General features: G+C 40.3%; 1 protein-coding gene across 7 annotated transcripts in view; it reads right to left on the reverse strand.

The window, feature by feature from the left end:
* The window catches only part of NIN (ninein), a 56,728-nt gene that overhangs the window by 6,307 nt on the left and 34,165 nt on the right, over positions 1-16,256 (reverse strand). For 4 of the 7 annotated variants that reach the window (XM_068682248.1, XM_068682247.1, XM_068682254.1 and 1 more), the window contains 10 exons: positions 15,614-15,683; positions 14,390-14,605; positions 13,904-14,017; positions 12,387-12,509; positions 11,762-11,875; positions 10,915-11,061; positions 9,640-9,798; positions 8,888-9,037; positions 8,243-8,341; positions 4,404-4,595 (listed from right to left, as the gene is read on the reverse strand). In XM_068682248.1, the coding sequence (XP_068538349.1) occupies positions 4,404-4,595; positions 8,243-8,341; positions 8,888-9,037; positions 9,640-9,798; positions 10,915-11,061; positions 11,762-11,875; positions 12,387-12,509; positions 13,904-14,017; positions 14,390-14,605; positions 15,614-15,683 (1,384 nt within the window). Of the gene's footprint in view, positions 1-823; positions 1,297-4,403; positions 4,596-7,038; positions 7,100-8,242; positions 8,342-8,887; positions 9,038-9,639; positions 9,829-10,914; positions 11,062-11,761; positions 11,876-12,386; positions 12,510-13,903; positions 14,018-14,389; positions 14,606-15,613; positions 15,684-16,256 lie in introns of those variants that run through there. The other 3 variants (XM_068682250.1, XM_068682252.1, XM_068682253.1) reach the window with 3 other exon arrangements.

Consider the following 16,256-nt stretch of genomic DNA (forward strand, 5'->3'; position numbering starts at 1 on the left):
CGTGGCTGAACATCACATTTCTTACTGGTTACAGGAGCTTTGAGGGAGTAGTTCAGTGGAATCTATGAATTAGTGGTCTCACCATCTGTGATCCTTGTTGTTTGGCTTAAAGTTAATTTGAGAAGGTTCTGCCTAATTTCATATTATTGCATGTTTAAAGGGAAAAGCCAGCTCAAACATTAGCTTTAAGGTCATTAAGATAAGCAAAAGGATCGTTGAAAGGAAACAGCTGAAAAGGTTCGTGGCTCCCAGCTAGAAAAAACATAGGTCTGAAAGCAGCAGTGGTAGACCTCAAATTACTAGGGAAAAGAAACGTCATTTAATCTAGTAATTTGAGACCAAAGAAAATGAGTAAGGAATGCCATCAGAGGGGAAAAAAAAAAAAGGCTGTTAATAATTTTCCCCTTTTCTGGAACTATTTTTACTTTATGGTCACAACAGAAAGATACGTGAATGTGTTCTGGAAGTTTTCTCAAAATTGAGTGTACATCTGCTGGGGAAGCAGCATATCTGTATGTAAGTATATCCCATGCTACAAATCTTTCCCAGAAGTCATAGAATAGAACCACAGGCTGGTTTGGGCTGGAAGGGACCTCACAGCCCATCGAATCCCAGCCCCTGCCAAGGGCAGAGACCCTTGCCACCAGCCCAGGCTGCCCCCAGCCCCATCGAGGCTGGCCTTGGGCAGCCTGCACCAGGGTCTCACCACCCTCAGTGTGAAGTCCTGATAAAATAATCCTCAATATCCATGACATTGTCTAAATTTGTTAATTCTTCATCATAAATAAAGCTGAGACTATTGATACTATTAAGACAGGAGACATTATGTTTAAAAAAAATTTTATTTTTCATTTACATCAAAAATGTCATCTCTCCCTGTTAAAAAGTTTATACATCTTTTACAAAAATGCAGTATAAATACCTCAGATTTTCTTCAAGTCTCATATAAAATTAATACCATTTGAGAAAAATAGTCTCTTTCCCCGTTGAACAAATCCGCATTTTAAATAACATAAATAGAAATGATTTGTAACAAATTAAAAAGGGCAGCTTATGAACTTTCACAAAATAGCTTCTAGACAAATAAATAGGAAATAACACTGTGAAGACTTTTTTTTTTTTTTTTTTAGAAAAAAGCACAACATTTGATCCTCAAGTTTCTCAGCTTATGCCAGTTCGTGTGTTTGTGTGTGTTTATCATGGTAAGGAATGAGATCATAAGCAGCCAAGCTGTCAGAGGTGCCCGATCCTCCTGTAGGAATCTGCATGCACTGCTCGCTGCTCCGGTAGCAAGGCCTAGAGAAAGAAGGCAAGTGGGATACTTCACCCTGATATCCAGATTTTCTTTTAAATATGTACTTAAAGCAAACCATCGATACAAGCTAAGCAAGCAACACAAGACATAAAACACACAAGAAAGCATGCAGATAGCATGAAATATCACATATTTCTCTGAATACTCGTATTAGCACTACACAAATGCAATTAAGGAAATATTCAGGATGCATTTCCTAGACGTAAGGTCTCTGAAGAGGGTTTATCCAGATTTTTGGGGGATTAAGATCAATAACAGTAATTAAGTGCAATTAGCAAAGCAGTTAAGTTTCTCAAGAGGAAATTATCTGCTGCTGTGTGTGTCTCACAGATTGCCAAATAGCATTTGTGAAAAATGCAGTCCAGCTGACCTCCTTGGAAAACTTGCTTGCATTTCTATTTTAAACTTAGTCGCAAGTCTCTTCTTGAGACAGAACAAGCTGTTGGGTCGGAGGTTATTTGAGTTTTCAACTTCAGAGCAGAATAAGGGGGGAGTTGAGCAACTCAAAGTACTGGGAACAAAAATAGGGATTAGCAGAGGCTGTAAGGGAACTTGGGTCACTAACAGGCCCACAGCTCTAGTTATTGAGCAAGGAAAGGGAGAAGGGAAAGGGAAAAGGAGTGCAGCAATTGCTACTGTGCAACAGGGATCACAGCACTAGCCACGGCAGGCACAGTCATCTGTAATTCATAGGAGTGCAGACAGGTCACCACAGGAGAAAAGGCTGAGGAGTTTTATTTTAGTGAAGCTTGAATTGTAACCTTGGTGGACAACAGCTAACACTGACTGTCACACAAATGAGAACACAGACCACCACAATCAAAAAGCCAATGGAAGTTGCCAAAAGCATGAGGAGGACATAGAAATTCCAAAGAGGAGGATAAATTTGGGAACCTGAAATAAGAAAGCTGCAAGGTGCAAAGCAGTAGCAGCAAAACTAGGTAGTGACTAGGTAAATTTAACATGGACAACCTGACATTGTACTCCCTGGTGTAAGGATGATGAAGAGGGATTAGGGTGCAATTTTTCAACATGCTAAAGGGAACATTAAAATGGCCATAAGCTCAACTAGATGTTAACCCTAGAAATCAGGGCCATACAATCATTTAGACTGGAAAAGATCTTTAAGATCATCTGGTCCTTCCTTTAACCTGGTACTGCTGAGTTCACCACTAAACCATGTCCCTAAGCTCTACACCTACACGTTTTCTGAAGACCTCCAGGGATGGTGACTCAGCTACTTCCCTGGGCAGCCTGTTCCAAGATTTCACAACCTTTTCAGTGAAGATATTTTTCAAGGTATTTTTCCTAATATCCAGCCAATGATGGTGAAGGAAAAAGAATCAATGAGAATTAAAGAAAGATGTGCTTAGAGAAATGTTTTAGTTTGTCTCAGCTTAAAGTACTGACAAATTTAGCCTTTTTAATTGCTATAGAATGCATGTTTAACAATTTTAGAAAGTTATGTAGTACAGCTCATGAAAACAGCTGTAGGAGACGTAAACTGGGAGCTTGTTGATACCCATTCACTTTAAGCAAAAATCAATATAAAAATTGAAGTTAAAAGGATCAAGTATATTGACAACAAATACTTGCAAAACCTCTCTAAAAGGATTTTTAACTTCATGAAGCCTTCTAGGATAAAAGGTTTTTACAGGAAACATAAGCGATGCATCTGTAGAACTACGAGTTCCAGGATGTGACTAGTTTGCAAATTGTTTCTCAGGCTTTCAAAGGCAAAATTACAAAATGACTCCTAATGCAATTCACAGCCCATTCATTTGCAGATGCTACTGCTGTAAGATGGCTTTTATTGATTTCAAAATTAAACTGCATGCTCTGCTTTCTAGCATATGCAACCAAGCACATTAGCCTGTGGTAATGCATTTCCATCAGCTGAAAGTGAGAGAACCTTATAATTGCTTTTTTTCCTTATCCTATATTATTTGCTGCTAAGCTCCTTTTTTTGGGGGAGAAGCATTCAATTTAATGTCTTTATTAAAGATAAAATCTTACTCCAAGTTTTGTAGGCTTTAGAAACTATTATTACTGCATATATTCTTTCTCCATAACTTTTTTCAAAAATATCCTATTTATGGCATGATGGTATGATTATGCATGGTCAGAGGTTTTTGAACTTCAGTCTTGAACTTTGCTATACATATATATTTTTATTTATATTTTATAATGCAACAACCCAGTGTAAAATGTAAAGTTTTTTTTTTCCTGCTAACAGATTAAGAGACTTATATTTCTAATAAAAACGTCAGTGTTTTATTTATCTTTTCATATAAGATAATACAACTTGATCTTAAGACAAATGGCCAGAGCTGAGGCTTTAGAGATCTGGATACTTTCTGAAGAAACAAGTCATTTGGCAAGCCTAATTAAAATCTTATTTTCTTATGGGAAATGCTACATTTTCTACCAGAGCTTATTACTATTCTTACCTATAAGCTTCTTACCTATAACTTAACATGTTAAAATACTAGAAGTGATTCAGCCCAACATGCTGAGTGACTTCCTTGGAATTAGATTGTTTTCCTTCAGAAATGCCGATGATGAAGTCTCTGTATAACAGGAACAGTGTTGTCCAAACAGTGTCCTGTCATGACCAAATAATGCAGATGGGCTGACCCTATAAAAGGGATTACTTGTTTGTATTATGCTCTACTACATCTGACAGTAGGATTCCTTCTGACAGGAACTGCCAAAACGGATGTTTTATATTTGGTGCATATATGATGTTGCACATGTAGGGTGTTTTTCAAGACAATGGTTCCAGACATGGACAGTAGGTAAAGAAAAAACTAAAAACCACTTACTGCACATTGATCAGAAGGAGAAAAGCCAGTTGAATGTGGATAGGAGTGATTTTATTTCAAGAAGGGGGCGTCAGAAATAAGCTATGGCTTAAGCTAAATATGCTAAATGTCAAAGATGTACAAAACAAACCTTTGTTAGGATGAATTTTTAATTTTTGAACTGGCATAAACAGAGAATGGATCTTGTCCAAATGAAAAAAAAAACAATCAGCTAACCAACCACCCTTCTAAAGTTGTAACCTGCAGAGAAACGAGGGCTTTACCTGTTGCATGTTTGTTTCAGAGGGTCTGCTTTCAAGTTCTTCCTGAAGACGTTGACTCCTCCTCTCTGCTTGTAGTAGCTGGTGTTGGAGCTGCAGGAACTGGTCCTTGGGCACCACGGCACAGCCTTGCTGCTGGAGCTCCCAGGGGTGCGGCGGCTGGCTAAGCATCACGCTGCTGCTGGAGTGTAGCATCTGAACAGCAAAACACATCACCATCAGCAGAAAGCAGCACTGCAGTTCACACAAGGTGTTTTTCAGAGTTTCTTTTGCATGATACACGTTCACTAGACATCAGCTTAGTCTTAAATAATTCCTTGTACACGAGAGAAACAAGCCTGAAGTCAGAAACAGAAGCTAAAACTCCTCTTTCCAACGAAAAAATGCCTCTCTATGTGTAGTTCTACAGCTAAAGTCTAAAGGAGAGTGAACTTTGATTCATAATTTCAGACCTGAACCGTAATTCACTGAATTTCTGATAAAATAATATCAAACTTAAACAGGCCTGTGGTGAGCTTTAACTTGAATATTCCTTTTTAATTTTCACCTTGATCTTAGCAACTCTTTCAAAATAGTATCTAGTTACAAATAAAAGCACTAGCACGAGGCAGGCTGTTGTCCAGCAGTGCTGCTCATTTTTAGTCTTTAATTTAGGATGGAGAGATAAGTTCCCTATATAGAAAACTTGTTTTCCTTTTGTGTATGGTGATTTAAGTAATTTCATGCTGTCTGCTACATTATATTCAGAATTCAGTATTTGGAATCCCATACACCTTTATGTTCACTACTGTAGAAATTTCAGCACAATTTATGATTTTCATTTAGAGTCACACCACAAGTAGAGCTTGATAGAAATTCTGGAGTCCTAAGTGACTGTGCTGCATAAGCAAGTGTACCCAGAGGGGCCCTTGAGAGATGCATGCATGTAGTAACCTGAAGTAGTTTAATTCCCAACTTAAGTCTTGCCTTCATTAAGAAAGTTACTGCATGTACCAAGTCTGTTATATAAAAGGCAGTTATTGCCAACACAGAGTTTGCACATACTGGGTGTCCTTTGTGAAGTTATACCAAAAAAAAGCTTCTGTAGCAGTACAACGAGGCTACTCACATGTAATAATTCACATTCATAATCATCCTTGCTGTAGCAAAAAGAGCATTTAAGAACAGACTTGTTGGAAAAGGTTTAGCTTTCCCACATCTTTTAGTTAAGTGCTGCTGCCAGGCAATGCCATGACAGTTACTGGATGAAAGTGGGTAGAGAAGTCAGGCACTTCTGGAATTACCTCACTATAGTAGCATTGTAATTAGAAGAGACAGATAAACTATCCCAGAATTAGATGAACTTTTGTACAATATTATGAATAGAAATTGTTTTGTGTGATTTTCCAAACTACAATAAAATCCAGGTAAGACTATCTCAGAGCTGTAACGAGTTATAATACTAAAAAATCCCCTTAAACTACGCAGTAAAACCCCTGATGTTTCAGGCAAGCCATTTTGCAGCTTGAATTTGCATAAGATTAATGCTTTCTTCCTGTAAAGATCATTCTTCCTGTAAAAGTCATTTAACCGTATCATAAAATGCTCCCTCATTATCTCATAACCATTACTCTGGTCCCTTAGGGAAAGGTATGTGAGACTATGTTAGTGGTTTTACTTTTCCTTTCGCAAATGCTGTAATTAAGGGCTCAATTAGTAACCGTAGTTCAATTACTGAGTTCATCTATAATGGAATCAACTGTAAGCCTTTCTCGTAATGGTGTAGTTTTGGTATCAGGGGTACTGCTCTAATGTAGACATAGTATTGGCCTGTTTGAAGTGTGGTAATGTCAGTGCCTGGCCATGTTAGCGTCTGTTCACCTCTGCTGGCCCAAGTAAATAGAATATAAACTTAAATATTTATAATATTTTAAAAATACTTTAGAAAATACAATTTTTGAAATCTATTAGTAGGTTCTCCTGAATCAACTTGTCAGTAAAAGAACAGGTCCTTTACAGACAATGTAAAATCACGGAAATAATGAAATTTCAGTGGAATTTGTTTAGGGTTTCATATGATGCTGATATGATGTTGTAAAACACACAAGTAACTAATGAAAGTGCTGATGAAACAATCAATAAATGTTAACAACATCTTCAAAACAAATACCAGTGGCATAGTTAATGAAAACAATGTATTTTGCCATATTCAGCTGTGGAAGGAAGTAGAACAGTAATGAACTTGCTAGACTATTAGGGTGAGTGCGGTCACACATCAGGTATTAAGGAAACGATTGTCTGGTCAAAAAGCATGCAGGATGTCAGAGGTAAACATGAGAACACCTTCAAGCCTCACAGTCATTGGGTTAGAAGGAAGGGGTTGAGCCACTTTTCATTTTCTTTCGATCAGTTTAATTCTTTGGGATGCAATTGGTCTTTTCTCGATTTTCACAGTAATGCCTTACAAACATGAAGCTTTTTGCCTGCGGAATCAAATCACAGAAATGTGCTAGCCACACCAAATTAGGGCAGCTGTCAAAGAACACTACATTAAAATGAATAGTGGCTTCTTTGCTTAAGAGACACATGGAATAGAAATCCGTAAAAGACAACGTGTTTTCTCCATGCTATGGTAGTACATTGAAAATGATTGCTCTACCTTCGCACACTATTTCAGAAAGAGAACTGCACCCTTCTCTGCTAGTTCCAACCACTGAGCTCTAGACAGGTTAGCCACGAACAAAAGGAGAACAGGCACAAAAGAGAAAGTTAGAAGTCAAAGCGTTAAGTGAATGTTATACACACCTGTTGGGAAAATGTTATCAGAAGTAACAAAAATCCTGCATGTGTGAAATACAAAATTTTGGGAGGAAATGCAATTCCACACTTGATGTGTGTACTGAAGGATTTAAGTGTCTGGATTTTTCCCAAAGCATAATTTAGAACACATAAAAGCACAGGATATAAAAACCTTATAAAACGAGTCAGTAACTCGTCAAGATCTCATCTTTTGCAATTGAGTTATTAATAATTTTACAGCTCAATTGCATAATATATTCAGTGTAAAATGTTTCCCATTCACTCACTTGATGAGATATTTTTAACAGTGTTGTAAAAGTCTCATCTAGAAGATACTTTAATTTATGGAACATGCCAAAACTTTGAGGGGGTTATGGTTTAGACTCAAATTCAGGCAAAATCGCGGAGCCAGCTCCCAGGTCAGTCCTGACCACAGGGGATACAGCAACTTTAGTTAAGCATTTCTGTTCCTGTAACCAGGATCACCTAAGAATTAAGCAGTTCCCATAACATACAATCCATCTCCAGCAACACCAGACAAGCCTCCACATTTATGGGAGGCTTTTGAAGAGTCTCAACTGAAGTTTTCACTCATGCCTTTAGATTAAAAGCAAGTTGCATGAATTGTTATTTGATTATGCTGTAGATAAGCTAGCAAGGCTTCAGTTCAGCAAATTATTCCCATAGTAAATAAGAACAGGTTTCTACGTTAAGAGCAGCATTATGCAAATATTAGTTAAGAAACTTGAGGTTACATGTTTCAGGAAGGAAGAGGAAAATGTTAGCCTTGCCTCAAGCACAGAGGCAAATTTCTTCACTATTTGACTTCTTATCAGATCTTACATGAATTATGATAAACCAGCGTAGTTCATAGGAACTTGTTTGTCACACTACTATTGATCATAAAAGATGACATTATTATTATTAGAGGGGATCGATTCTTCTAGTTTCAATCAGTTTCCCCCTGAAGAGGATTTTTTTTTGTAAATAATTTCACAAATTCAGTGAGATAGCGATAAAACTCCCCACTACAGCCAGTACAGTCAACACCTATCGAACAGTACCTCCATTAACTGATCATCCAGCTTGACTTGCTTTTTTCTCAGCCCTTCATTTTCTGAGCTGGTTTCCAGTTCATGTTCAAGAGAATTCATCTGGCTGATCTACGAAAGACAGGCAGTTTCCTTAGAAAGGCAGTAGTTTCATTTCATCTGCTGTGTTCAATATGCAAGTCATGAGTTATTGCACATCCAGACAATTCACGATTAAAAGATTTTTGTATTTGGACAAGCATAATGCTTTGTTAAAAGCTGTGTCTAAGATAATGTTATACAGCGTGGCTGACAAAGCGTCAAATAATAGGTAGGGTAGCTGATTTTCAGTCTAAATGTGGTAATACTAGCATGTGAGCACTGTGTGCTGCAGAGCACTTGGAAAGGCTGCATTTTTTTTTATTTTTATTACATTTTTTTTAATGTTCCCATGCTTCACCACTGAACTGTTTGTGCCAAGCAGAAGTCCTACAGCATACTGGCACTCCGACAGCCCCACCACACAGGCACAGAGAGACTGTGGGCTCCTTGGGACAGGGATTTGTAAAAAGCCACGGAGCACAAAGCTTGGAGTAAAAGAAAATTACAGCTTTCCATCTCTGAGAGCTGTTGTGATACGCGCAGCACTGACTCACACGTTTACCATCTGAAACTAACCTTCCTGTTTGCAGATGACAACTCCTTCTGAAGCTGTTCACACTCTCTCTTCAAGCTTAATTTCTCTTGCTCTATGGCTTTGACGATACCTGACTGGCTTTGATGTTTTTGGTGCTTCAGGGAAAGGATGGTGGATTCCAGCTGTCGGATCTAAAGAGACCAGAGATGAACAAATGTGGAAAGGCATTCCAAACCATTCAGAGCCTGCTTCACAATGGCATTTCCAGTAGGTCAAAACTGACTTTGCACTGTGAATCAATTGCATCTGCATCATCTACAATATCAAGTATCAATCTATGTTAAACTCATAACAGATTCTGGTATTTTTGACATTTGAGCTTTCAGCATCATGTCTTCCCTTCCCTCTCCCCTTAATCTGCCTAATACTGCAAGCTAAGGAATTAAATGTGAATAATGCTGGGAGTATGAAGAATTATTTTTATTTTTTTTTAAAGTGGTAATAGCTAAAAGTTAAACCAAATTTTAGAAGACAGGAGTTACCACGATTTTCTTTAAAATGACCAGGATTTTCTTTAAAAAAAGAGCCATTGTTTGAACCATTATAAGAGTGCCTGCCTGCTTAGTGCAGGTAAAAAGGAAAGCCACCCCACGACGCCTTTTTTCTACTCAAGTTTCTACCCAAAACTCATGGGCAACATCCCTCCTTCTGCACTACCCGCTGCAAAACAAGGATCATCGAGTCTTGCCTCATATTAAGAAGTGCCCTGGTGATGTGGGGGCACACAGATTACCTTCTCCCTGGCGAGGGCCAGGTCGGTGGTGGTGCTGTGGACCTCCCTCCGCAGCCGCTCGTTCTCCTGCCCAAGCTGCTCCGGCTCGTCCCGCTGCGACCGCCTCTGCTGCTGCTCCTGCGGCCCTGGGGAAGGCACAGCCCGCTCGAGGACCCGGTTCTTAAGACAGACAGAATTGCAGGGTTAGGCCTTAAACAAAGAAGCAGACATTTGCTCTCTTCAGGCGGGTTTTAAGGCTTTCAGTAGCTGCAGACCAAAGGCACAGGATTCCCGGCTTCCCCCCAGCCTGGGCACCATTTTCCAATAAAACCCACCACGCTAATCACGGTGCAAAGCCAAGTGCTTCCCCAAGTGCTTCCCCCTGCTAAAATCACAGATACAGCCGTGCGCCAGCATGGTTACTGTGAGTGCACACAGTTTGACAATGCAAAATGGCAATTTGCACTCTATTTCACAGCCTCATCAAGCAAATAATAGAACTCCATTATATATTATTCGGTAATAGCTGTAATTTAGTTCCTGTTGTACAATCCTGAAGCACTCTCTTCTCCATGTGGACATTAAATATTCCTTTAATTACAGAGCAAACAAGCCAAATTAGTATCTGAATTCATAACACCAATCACGAGACTGCTGTCTGCAACCTCCTTCACTTACAGTTCCTCATCAGCCGAGAAAGGCTGCTACAATACCACAACACCCTGCCTTTCAAAAACAAATTTCAAAATCAGACCTCCCTGTCAATTACTAGCTTTGTTGTTGATACACTTATAGTCTGTGTAAATTCATATTACCCACTGCTTTTTTGTATTTTTTTTGGAAAAGATTTTGTTCTGAGGAAGAAGAATAAAGACTCCTAGGACATGAATCATAGCCTGCCCTCACATTCAGATATTTTAGCAGTAAATATCCGCTATACACATTACAAAACTACTTAGTCAACTATTTTAAAACTGAAAGCTAAAACTGAATTCTAAAACAGAATCCATTAAATTAGGACTTTTTTTGTACTCCTCTTCTAGTTGTTTTTATTGTTAGTTTTTTATCACTCGTGTTTACAAAAGAGTCAATAATTACACAATTCAGAGTCCACTTGCTCAGATCTGCAGCTCTATTTGTGTCCTTTTAGTGAGCAAGCTAACCCCCCAAAAAATAAAGTGGGCTACAGTGACAGGCTACAGAAGAGCAGCAACTAGCTGCTATTAAATTTCTAATCTGAATCTTTAAATTTGACAAGTGGAGTTGACCAAATTTGAGGCCCTTGAAGCCAGTTACCTTTTCATTGGCATTCTGCAGTTGCTTGTGTAAAGACATCACTTCTTGTTCAAGAGTTTCCTTCTCCTGCTGCGCCACCCGTAGGTCCGATTTCAGGTGGGACACCTGGAGGTTGGTGTTTTGCAGCGTTTCATCCAGACTCTGAACCTGTAAGGGGCAGGAACACAGCTTTGTGTTTGCTGTACCAAGACTTGTACCCCTCAGCCACCAAGCTCATAACATATGCCACAAATTACAGGGATTTGGCTGCTGCCTGTTGGAAGGGGTGAAGAAACCAGTGACAGCCCACCTCCTGAAAATGCTAAATGATTCCCTGAATTTCTGCTTGGAGTTCGCCACGAACTCTTAAACACGGCCAAAATACTGTACTCAGATATGCATTTTCCACCCCAGAACATTTCCTGTGATATGCTGGGAAAAGGAGATTCCTTTTGAGTTATTTATTCTTGGCAGCACATGGCCCAGAAGAAACAAGAAGAGCCAAGCAAATGACCATTTGTTCTCCTCCCTTGACTGTTAAGAAGCAAACCACCCCAAGAAAGGAGGGAGCAGAATCTCTGTAGTGTTCTAGGGATCGCTGGGCTGAATGAATTGGCAAAGGGAACTTGGCTGTAGATGCAAAACAGCTTATTCCTGGGGGCGGGGGGGGGAAGAGATCTCATCATATTTAACAAGTTTCCTCTTGTCCTTTAAGAATGTCACTTTGAAAGCCCATCAAAGTGTCCATTCTTAGCTGCATGAAGCCTTTGAGCATATTAGAAGATGGCTGTTTTTAGAAAAAAAAAAAGAGCACAAGAGATTAAGAAATACTTTTGATTTGGGGCTATAACAAAACCCACTTTTATACCTTTTCTTGTGCGACTGTGAGCTGTGTTTTCAGGGTCTGACTCTGTTGTTCCCAGGACTTCTGTTCCTGCTTTAGGCTGCCGACTGCATTCTCTAAGAAGCTTACTTTAGCTACCTGAAATAAGATTACATCGGTAAGCCCCAACCGTTCAGGATCTTCTTTAACTCCATTTGACTTTGGGAGTTAAGCTAGATGGAGTTACAGCTATGCAAAGAAAGTGCAGGAAAGCAAAAAACCCTCATCCCCCTGCCCAAATCTCCACACAACAGGACCATTATTTATGGCACGCCGACTGCACTGCTCCAGTTCAGAGCTCCAATACATCAGAGCTGCAGTAAGTGCAAGAACACTGTCTTCCTTGTCCTGCTACAATATTTATACCCAGCCCTCTATTCCTTGCAATGTTTGGAATTTGCTACATAATCAAATTACAGTAAAGCTGTGCTCCAAAAGCTCTCTAAAAGCAGCAAGGGTAAAAAGGCGATGGCAATAAGCCTTTATCTGGAGTGAAAATAGGAAAAAAATCAATGTAGTTTTACAGGTTAGGGTGATGGAGATCAGGATTTAATAATTTCAGCAGCTTGTTACAGCATGTAGGAGTGACATGGGCCTGCAGTTGTCTTACCTTATCGATGCATCTGTTTAATTCCTCACTCAGGGCTTCTTTTTCTTTCAGCAGCTTTTCATTTTTAGTAATCAAGCTAGAAACTTCATTTTGAAGGTCAGAGAGATCAGCACATCTGGGCAGCTGTGGAAAACAACTCTAAGTCAAGTTCCTGTGCTGTTTCCGAATTTTGCCTGCAAAATGTGTCACACGAAGCTTTCTCCCCTCCTCAGGGCCAAGCATCACGTTCCAGGCAGAGCAGAAAAGATGGGAGCAGACTGAAAGCTGCTTCATGAGTGATCATACAAATACCACTCACAATCTGAGACACCCTTCCTGCAGGAACAATGCTAAGGACTCCAAAATCACCCTGTGATTCCTCAGATTTGTGTTAAGGCTCCTGCAAATCACAGGCCAGCAGATGGATGCTGTGTCTCTTACCTGAGTTGTATTAGCATAAAACCCCTAATAGGATCTGCCCTCTGGGTTGCATGACACCAATTGCCATGAAAAGTGCACTTTCCATACACCTACTTTTCATTGTGTGCATTTATGGCATTTTTATTGCTTTATTTTTAAAATAACCATAACAGATTGGGAATTCTCCTTCCTGCAGCTCAATGCCACTGTTCCTCTTATAACCTTGATGAGGTGAATAAGGTTTTAGATTTCTCCTTCCAAGGAAGGGGAAAAAATACCATGCAGATGACTTCTGATCTCTTTCCCAGTTGACAGAGTGCTTTAGCTTAGTCTGCCTGCTCCTGGGTGATTTGGTCTCTGTTCAATCTTCTGTCTTTAATTACACTCAAGCCACAATTCACTGTACTGAATATGCCTCATCTGCTTTTGCTTTTTAAGACCATTATAAATACAAAGCATTAGGAACATCAAATGAGTGCTTTACTCTGAAGAAAATGACTTTGGCACCCTAATCAGGAGGGCTAACTCATTTGTGCCCTTCATTATCTATGATTATTAGCATGTATTTACAGCCAAATGAGCCATGCTTATATGGGCAACAGCCAAGTCCTCCAGGAAATTATCTTTTTAAGTTCTGAGCTACTGAAGCCTCCAGGTAGCAGCACTCTTAATGCTACATCTCTGCTAGAGGACACGATGGAGGACACCAGTCCTCTTGTGGACCTAGATAGATATCAGGGACTGCTCAGTGGCTGGAGGATGTTCCCCTGCCCATCCCACCCACCCAACCTAGAAAAGCCTGGTAAATTGCTTGATTAGAACTTTAAATTTTGGTCTTCATTGTTGAAGTCCATCTGTGAAGATCCACTGCTCTGGAATACCTTTGGGCAAGGGCTAAGTGAAACCAACCTTACGTGAGCAATTGTGCACCATACTGGGAGTTTTTTTCAATAAGATTTATATTCCTCTAGTGTTACAATATTTTGTAAATTAACTATTAAAAATAAATATAAATTAACTATTTCCAACTCAGTCAAGACAACAGATCACACGAAGAGACAGCCAGCAGGATGGTGGTAAACCCCATCACTTGGATGGTACCAGGCAGGGTGCTGTACCTGTTTTGTCTTCTCTAGTTCCTGCTTGAGGATGTGGTTTTCCTGCTCCAATATATGAGCTTGAACTTTGGTTTTCGACAGCTCCATCTCCAAGGAGGACACCATGTTTGATGACTGCAAACAGTAAAAACTCAGATTTCAGCTTGGGAGACAGAGTAACAGATTAACCCAAGGATGCTACAGCCCGTGGGTTAGAGGTGGGATACATGGGGCTGAACAGAACAGGCATGCTGGAAAATGCAAGGGAAAATATTTGCCATCACTAGCCTTTGTTTTTAAGACAGAACTGCACCCTTCTATTTCTTTGGAGCAGCCAGAAAGCAGGTGCTGCCACACTTTCCCTCCACCCCTACTGCAGCATGCATAAGCATTTGCAATATGTAATAGGAAAAGCTCAGATTTGAAAGACCACACACAGCTCGAGAAGGGGATGCTAATTCCTAAAGGTTCAGTTGTTGCATACCACTCGAGACACTTATCCCGTACCTCTACTTTAGAGTTTTCCAGTTCCTCTTTCAGTACCAGCCTCTCCTTTTCCCATTCTTCCAGCGTACACTTCCCTGCTTCCCTTTCCTTTTGCTTGAGCACCCTTGCCAGCTGTTGGTTAAGATCCTGCACATCTGCTTGGCTTTTGGAGTTCCTCTGGCTCAGCTCTGTGTTTTCAGAGTCCAGCTGCTGGTTCCTGGTCTTCAGATCTGCCACCTGAAGTGGGACAGCAGGGTCAGTTATGATTATTCCTGTACTGGATGGTAGGGTTTTTGTTTGTTTTAATCCATTTCCTTTCTGTTCAGGTGATTAAAAAGAAAAGCCGACAAACAGCACCCCAATTCATTGGCCCAGCCACAGAGACAGAATCCCAGCACGGTGGCTCTGAATGGTGAGACAGCAGTGAACTACCTGCACTCCATGCAACAGTCATGACCCCAGCAGCACTGCTTTATTTCCCTATTGCCTACAGAACTTGTTCCATGCCCTAGTATTAGGCCAAATCAAGTAGACCCCTATATAAGAGTAGGACTGCTGCTGATGGCACGCTGCACGCAGCCTCACAAGCTTCATTTCTGGGAATTGGCCTCAGATGTATCAGCTCTATCTGGCATACCTCTCAGTCCCTTCTTCCCTTCATTATGCTGATATAAGTATTTCGAGTAGCTGACAAGCTACAAAATTATCCTGAGCAACAGAGAATTTTACTGAGCAATACCACAAGGAACATGGCTGTAAAACCTACTTAAGCCTTCTATTACTTGCCTAGCACAATGAACCTCCCTTTAAACAAAAGCAGTGAATCTCACAGATATGAGCAAATGGTCACTGCTGGCAGCAGTCCCAGACCCATCCAGCTGGGAAGTAAGAGGCTGAGTCACATAACCTCTCTCCCGTGGGCTACTGCAGAGCATTACCCACAAAATGATTACAAAGGAAGACTTTAGCTTCATATTTCCATTAAGTAAATTTTCCAAGTTGACTATGGAGAATGCTCTCAAGTCTGTAAGCCAGACAGTTATAGTAGCACTGCAGTTGTTTTCAGATCAGGTCAAAGAAGCCTCACATCAATCCCAAACAGTTAATGAGAACATAATTATCAAGAAGGGTAGATAGTGTTTTTTTTTTTAAAAAAAAAAACAAAAAAAAACTACCTGATGATCTAAAGAAAGACTTGTACATTTATTATTTCTCCAGAGAAGATTATGGACTCAGTCTGCTTACCTGCTTTTTCAGGTTGTCAACCATCTTCTGTACAGCCACTTTCTCCTTTCTCACTGCCTCTATCTTTTGCCTAGGAAAGAGGAAAAGCTCATTAACATTAGGGTCACTCCTTTTTATATAATCTCTGCAAGAACAGGCTGCTTTTTTGACATCACGAGAAAAGGTAATTGTGGATGTTCATTATTTTTCACTTAACATCACTGCTTTGCATAGGCTTTGTTAGTACTCACTTCTTTCACCTACCCACGTATTCCTTTCCCGGAAGGAAAGGCTGGGTTCCCAGGATCATAAGTAGTTATCTACTTGCAAAAGACCAAATTATTGAAGTGCTCTGTCCCACTGTACCCCTTCCTGACTTTTCTAGGGCTACACCAGCCTAACCACCTCTGTCCTTGCTGAAGCAGCAGGAATTATAAGAGGTCAGCTCCTAAGTGTTAGCAGTCACCTGAATCCCCATCAATGAGGCTCCTGCTTTAGCTCCAGGACTGGGGAGAAGCAGAAGGAATAGACCTCACCCAGGTGGAGAGCTGATGGCACCAGAAGGCAGCCTGTTTCACAGCCTGTAGGATATCTAACACATGAAGGTCTGCCACGTGAAGGAGCTCTGAGAAGGACTCTGCTGCTGTGTGCCTGAAGGCACACA

The sequence above is a fragment of the Anas acuta genome, chromosome 5 (genome assembly GCF_963932015.1).
Source record: "Anas acuta chromosome 5, bAnaAcu1.1, whole genome shotgun sequence".
Classification (NCBI taxonomy): domain Eukaryota; kingdom Metazoa; phylum Chordata; class Aves; order Anseriformes; family Anatidae; genus Anas; species Anas acuta.